We start from the raw sequence: 7,500 nt of genomic DNA on the forward strand, positions 1-7,500 counted from the left end.
GATGTTAAAAAAAATGTTTCATTACAAAAAAAAAAAAATTATTTAGGTCGCATATTGAAGGCCTCCCATGAAATGGTGATGTGAAAACAAATTTAATGATGTAAAAGATATTTTATAATTACAAAACAAATTATGTAGGGTGCACATTGAAGACCTCTGTGATATGGTGATGTAAAAAAAAATTATGGGTGAAAAAAATATTTTTTCATTACAAAAAGAAAAAAAAAATATCGTGGGCGCATATTGAAGACCTCATATAAGATGATGTTAAAAAAAAAAAATATTGATGTAAAAATAATTGGCATAAAAAATATTACGTCAAAATTTTGATCTATATTCTTGAACCACCTTTACAATTTGGTTCTCTCAACATTAATTTTGCCAACGACCTTCATTTGCTTTCTGTCGTGAAGCATAGTTCACTTTTGATTTTTAATGATTTTGATTTTTAATGATGGGGAGGGCAGTATGTAATTATATATTCATTCTATTTTTTTTTCAATTTTTAGGTGTTCAAAAGGTTCAAGATGTTGGGTGTGGTAGGTTCAATTGATTAAAAATTTCAAGAATGTGTGGAAGTTTAAGTGATCTTAAGTTCAAAAGAGTGTTGAATTTTAACTGATCCAAAGGTTCAACTCTCATAAGGTTCAAGAAAGTGAAGCAGTTTTAGCTGCCAACATATTACAAGAGGATGATTGATGTTTAACTGATGAAAAGGTTCAAAAGGATGTGGGAGATTTGCTGGGTCAAAAGGTTGAAGAGATTAAGGGATGTTTAACTGGGACAAAGGTTCAAGAGGGTAAGGGATGTTTGATTAGTCAAAAGGTTCAAGAGGGTAAGAGATATTTAACTTTAGTCATTTTTTTTTTAGCGAGGCAGCGTTGCAACGACTCGCAGCGGTGCCCTTTTAGCTCGAAAAAGTTTCCTGATCGCTGATTGGTTAGAATGATCTTGTCCAACCAATCAGCGATCAGGAAACTTTTCCGAGCTAAAAGGGCACAGCTGCGAGTCGGTGCAAATCTGCCTCGCTAAAAAAAAGGACTATAGTCAAAAGGTTCAAGAGAGTAAGAGATATTTAACTGGTCAAAAGGTTCAAGACGGTAGGGAATTTTTAACTAAACGGGTTCAGTAGAGTAAAGGATGTTAAATCGATCAAAAGGTCCAAGAGGGTTAGGGGTGTTTAACTGCCCAAAAGGTTCAAGAGGGTAAAAGAGGTTTAACTGGTTAAAAGGTTCAAGTTGGTAAGAAGTGTTAAACTGTTCAAAAGGTCTTAATAGTCTTCAATGACTTGAAGGTATGTGACAGGTTTGCCTGGTTAAAGGGTTCAAGAGGGCATAGTAGGCTTGTCTGGTCAATTGGTTCAACTTTATTTGTTATTCATAGGGTATTACATTCTATGAAATGGTCAGGAGTTTAATTTTCGTAAGGGAAGGATAACATTGTACCAACCGTGTGTCACACGATCGTACATAGTTCATTTTGTGTACGTATATATTATTCTTGTATCTTCGCTCTTCCCTCGCACTAAAAAGAGCCTGAATAAACATGTCTGTTTTTCTCACCGGTAACGGTGTCGATTTTGAACATGAAATTTCTTGTTGCCTTGAGCTTTTGTATATAAAGGAGAGTGTTCTATAATAAACTATGTACGATCGTGTATTTGTTTTCGAGGGGAATGATAATCTATTATATCGATTTTGTGGGGTGGGGGGAGCGTCGGGAATAGCATAATGTATAAATTTTTAAGGGAAGGCCAATGTAATGTATTATTCCTAATGGGGGGAAAACAATGTAAGACATCACTATGTGATGGTCAGCAAGTTAAATATTGTGCAAAAAAAAAAAAAAAAAAAAAAAAAAACGGGTTGCATCCATTTCTTGGGACGAATAAATTAATGGATTTATGAATCTGAGCACAGGGTCCTTGGAGGCCATTCGGCGGTCAGGTGAAACTGGGAGAAAATTATATACACTGAGGTAAAGCCTCCAAGGGGTTAGGCAATAAAAGGGAAGAATGGAAGCAGCAAAGACGGGGTTACAATAGAGTGTTCAAAAGTGAAAATAAACAGGAGCCTATGGGTTTCCGAACATTAAATAATTGCATACAGTGGACCGCTTGAGGTTCACTGGCAGTATTATCCTGTACAGGAAAATTATTTAGGGAAGTACAACCTAATAGAACACATTTTACAGGACAATTAACTTTTTATATTAGGTTTTAAAGGAAGGACGGCGTAAAGATAATTTTCATGGAAAACATATTTTTGTGTATCAATTTTAATGGGAATTTTAATGTAATGAGAACATTTTTATTAATCAAGCTGTTTTAGGAACGGATTTTAAGAGAAGAACGATAATTTAGAACAATGTTATGGAAGAAACAACTTTATACAAATTTTTCAAGGGAAGAAAGATGGCGTGAAACAATTATAGGGATAAGCAACTTTGAATATTAATTTAAAGTGCAGAACAATGTAGTAGAACATTTATATAGAACAACGTACTTTATTTATAAATTTTTAGTAGAAAAAAACAACATAGTGTATCAATTTGTTAAGGCTAAAACGTTATGAAACCAAATTTAATAGATAAACAACGGAATATATCTTCAAAAGAAGGGCATTCTAGTGGGATAATTTATAATGGAAAGCAACAAAGACTTTATTATTCTTAAGGGAAAGGTGATGATGTGAGAAATTTTTAATGGAAATATAACATGGGAAGGGGGGAAAGTGTTAGGACACTCGTTAATGGAAAATTGATATTTAGTGAATGCATTTTTCATTATCATATATATTGATATGCTAAATTTACCCTTTGTTTATATACTAGGAAATATGTAAGAATTTTTAAAGAAAAGTCTAAGTTTCAAGAAAAAAAAAGATGAGATCTGTAAGAATTTCTGAGATTTGAGAGGTGTGAGTACTGTAGTGTCAAAAAGTAGGGAAATTTCATGTTATGTAAAAAAAAAAAAAAAAAAAAAAGTTAGATTAAAGGCAGATGAGAGATCGTAAAAATTGTAAGAAAGGGAGATAAGAAATGAATTAAAACTGTTAGAGAGGAGTTAAGACAAGATTCGAGAACTCTCTCTCTCTCTCTCTCTCTCTCTCTCTCTCTCTCTCTCTCTCGGAAGGAGTTAAGACAAGATTTGAGAACTAGAGCTCTCTCTCTCTCTCTCTCTCTCTCTCTCTCTCTCTCTCTCTCTCAATATATATATATATATATATATATATATATATATATAAATTTTATATATAAATTAGTAAATTGTTTAGAAATGCAGTGAAACACCATATATTTGTACCATGTTTCAAGGCTAATGTCTTTTATTAAAAGCACCAGTAAAAAATAACACAGACTGATACAAAACTATCACATACAAAAATATCTAAAATCAAAACTAAGTATTTTATATTGTCGTATCTCTATCAGTTACGAAATAAGACCACAGGAACATGCAAAACATACAAGCATCTAAATTAACAGAGAAAATGAATTACAAAATACATAACTTTTATTGCATTTCTAATTTCCTAAATTACAAATTGAAACCACATTTCTCTTTTATAAGTTTTTAAGATATCTTTGACAGAAGATTGATACCCATATTTTCTTTATCTTAAAATATCCAAAAATGACGCTGGCAAAAATCATTATAAAAATACTAAGTGCAAAATACGCTCGTTCGACAAATAGAATAATGATAATAATTTTGACAACAATAAAATCACAAACGATATTGATAGCAATGCAATAACTGCTATAATTATCTTAAATACCCATGAATGACACTGGCAAAAATCATTGTAAAAATACTATGTGTAAAATACGCTCGTTCAACAAATACAGTAGAATAATGATAAGAATTCTAACAACATTAAAATCACAAACGATATTATTAATAATGCAATAACTGCTATAATGTCTCCTGCCCAAGTCAAAATAAAAAAAAAAAAAAAAAAGATGTCAGGATGCCAGAAAACTTTAAATCAATCAATCAAAATAAAAAGCTTTCAACACAACATCGGATTTATATTACAAGTGAATTTGTGACACCATCCATTAGCAAAAAAAAAAAAAAAAACATTACCTAAAACTGCAAACATTTTATATACCGAGGCAAAATTTACCAGAGAACCATTGTGCTTTGAGGCTTTAAAAAGAAAAAAACTAATTACCATTTATGGCCCAATAAATTAATTACCAGATGGCCAACCCAATTTGGCTGATCAAACGAAAATACGGCAGGACATCTTTAAAAGTTTTTCTTTTATTGTTTTAATTAATGATGCCACAAGCTTGTAGTTCAGGAGGGAAAAGAATCGTAATATTTTTCCGGCGATTTTTCATATTTTTTTTTAATTGACTGATGACGTCGGCATGATGAAATTATCGCTCGTGTTCCAGGTTAACTTGAAAAAAATGAGAAGCTTTTAAAGGTTAATATTCATATTAATATCAAATCTAAAGAGAAATGTGGCATTTGAATTAAACACTTCTTTCACGTGGATGTAAATAAGTGACGTCATTGGATACCTAATTGGAATCTCTTCGCACTAAAATTAAGGATCATTATAAATATAATGTGACATTTTTTCAACCTATCTTGCTGGAACAACCTGATTATTAAGCAGAAGGGATGTGGATATTGCGTGCACGTATGTATGTATATATATATATATATATATATATATATATATATTTATATGTGTGTGAAGTGATTTATTGATTGATTGAAAGATAGAGATAGATAGTGATACACATACACATATATATGTATATTTGTGTGTGTATTGATAGATAGAGACATACATAGGTGATAGACATACATATACATACTATGTAAATAATTTGTATATATATATATATATATATATATAATTTATGTATATATACTGTATATATATATATATATATATAATTTATATATATATATATACTGTATATATATATATATATATATATAAATACTGTATATATACATATATATATACATACACATACATAAATTATATACATGCATCTATATATATATATATATATATATGGGTTTGTATATAAAAAAATAGAAGAAAAAACATACACTACTATCAATTGATGTATCAAACCTAACGATATAAATCAATCACGATTTAAACCAATTAGCCAAATTACGCAAAAACTCTGCCCTGTTCAAGTCTGTCTCGAGTATACAGACGGGAGCCAGGAGCAAGGGACAGTTGCAATAGGCCTCGTGCACGAACAAAGTGCCCTTCTGTCCGTCCTGCACGGCACGCTTGAAGTCCATCTTCCCGTGGTTCTTAACTGCAAGGTAAATAAAAAGGTAAAAAAATGTTGCCTTAGGTTTAGGGAGAATGAAAACATTCAGTCATAAACACCTGGCATTAAAATGCTTTCAACTATTCTTAGCACATTTGAGAGAGAATGGAAAATATTTTAAACAGTCATAAACTCTTGGCATTAAAATGTTTTTTTTTAACTATTGTTAGCATATTTTAGAGAAGGAAAACATTTAAGAAAATTTTTAACAGTCGTAAACATCTAGCATTAACATGTTTTTAACCATTGTTAGCACATTCAAGAGAATGAAAACATATTTTAAGCAGTCATAGATACCTGGCATTAAATTTTTTTAACTATTGTTAGCATATTTTAGACAATTAAAACATTAAAACATATTTTTAAACTGTCATAAACCTCTGGAATTAAAATGTTTTTAACTATTGTTATCACATTTAAAAGAATAGAATATTTTAAACAGTTATACACATATGGCATTAAAATTATTTTAACTATTGTTAGCACATTTAAGAGAATGAAAATATTTTAAACAGTCATAAAGATCTGGTATTTAAATGTTTTTAACTATTGTTAGCACATTTAAGATAATGGAAACATCTTCAAACAGTGCCAAACACCTGACATTAAAATGTTTTTTAACTATTGTTATCACATTTAAGAGAATGAATAATTTTTAAACAGTCATAAACACCTGACATTAAAATGTTTTTTAACTATTGTTATCACATTTAAGAGAATGAATAATTTTTTTAAACAGTCATAAACATCTGACGTTAAAATGTTTTTAACTATTGTTAGCACGTTTACGAGAGATTGATAACATTTCTAGTCATAAACACCTGGTATTAAAATTTTTTAAACTTTATTTTTAGCTCACTTAAGAGAGATTGAAAGCATTTTTAAAACATTCATAAACACCTGGCGTTAAAATTTTTCAATTGTATTGTTAGTGCATTTCAGAGGGATTAAAACTATATTTTAAACATTCGTAAACAACTAGCATTAAAAAAAAATTTAACTGTATTGTAAAGTTCGTACATTTTAGATTGATATGTAAAATCATGCAAACATTATTTTTTCATGTTTTTATAATCAGTCATGAACAAGGTTTGGCATCTGAATGTGAATAGCATTTTAAACAGATATGAAAAAAAACATTGATGATAATATTTTTATTTTTTACGGTAATAACTATTCGATAGCATTAACATCTTGATAACATTTTAGATAAATATACAACCTAAAGTAAAATTCTTATATATTTTTAAGTAAGACGCACCCATTCCCTGTAAAAAAAATTTCATAGAAATTTCAATAGGTACGAAAAAGATGAAAAAATTATTCTTTTGAATAATCATAAGAATCTCATTGTATTAAAATGTAGATAGATGGAGTCTAAAAAAACAATTTGAAAGTTATGATGATTAAGAGATGAATGTCAACAACTGCATTTCTATTAGTCTACAAATATTCCACAATTAACAATAAAACTTCCAATAGAAATCTGGTCCTTGAGTTATATCGAATTAACATTAATAAAGAAATCTCTGATTAACAAAAACCTGGGATTAAAGAATATAACAGTTGATTCCAAGAAAAGTTAGAAATGTATTTCTTATTTAAAGATTAATGCCTATGTGCGGTTGTGGGTAATGTCGTGTAAGACACACACACATACAAACACACACACACATATATATATATATATTATATATATACAGTATATGTATATGTATATATATATGTATATATATGAATATATATGTATATATATATATATCTATATATATTAGTGCTATACGAAATAACTTTGACAATGGAATAATGAAAAACCTGAGCCGGTACCAAACTTAACAGGAGAGAAAGAAACATTAAAATACGTGAAAAGAGGCAAAGCAACGGGAGAATATGGCTTAAAAATGGATTTAATAATAGATGGTGCAGATTTTTACGAAATGCTGTCCATCCCATGCTTATCCTCCTCTTAATTTCGGTCAATGGGGAATAGTTACCGTCTGCCTTAAGTACGTATATTCATTAACAATCTCTAGAAGTTCGTCCATAACCAGTATTTGTTGTTTCTTCATTGTCATTGAACAATATCTTAGTTTTACTCATATTAATTTTCAGTCCTACATCTCTGCTTTCTGTATTCAAATCTATCATATTTTGCAATTCCTACCATGAGTCACTAAACAG

At 29.7% G+C, this 7,500-nt stretch overlaps 2 protein-coding genes across 2 annotated transcripts in view; one reads left to right on the top strand and one right to left on the bottom strand.

The window, feature by feature from the left end:
• 5PtaseI (inositol polyphosphate-5-phosphatase A) overlaps window positions 1-7,500 on the top strand; it is a 297,544-nt gene that overhangs the window by 184,997 nt on the left and 105,047 nt on the right. The window lies entirely within an intron of this gene.
• Window positions 5,053-7,500, bottom strand: part of LOC137620247 (uncharacterized) — a 28,281-nt gene continuing 25,833 nt past the window's right edge. The window contains exon 3 of the mRNA XM_068350486.1: window positions 5,053-5,304. Within this exon, the coding sequence (XP_068206587.1) occupies window positions 5,126-5,304 (179 nt within the window). The 3' untranslated portion in view covers window positions 5,053-5,125. The remainder of the gene's footprint in view (window positions 5,305-7,500) is intronic.

The sequence above is a fragment of the Palaemon carinicauda genome, chromosome 26 (genome assembly GCF_036898095.1).
Source record: "Palaemon carinicauda isolate YSFRI2023 chromosome 26, ASM3689809v2, whole genome shotgun sequence".
NCBI lineage: Eukaryota > Metazoa > Arthropoda > Malacostraca > Decapoda > Palaemonidae > Palaemon > Palaemon carinicauda.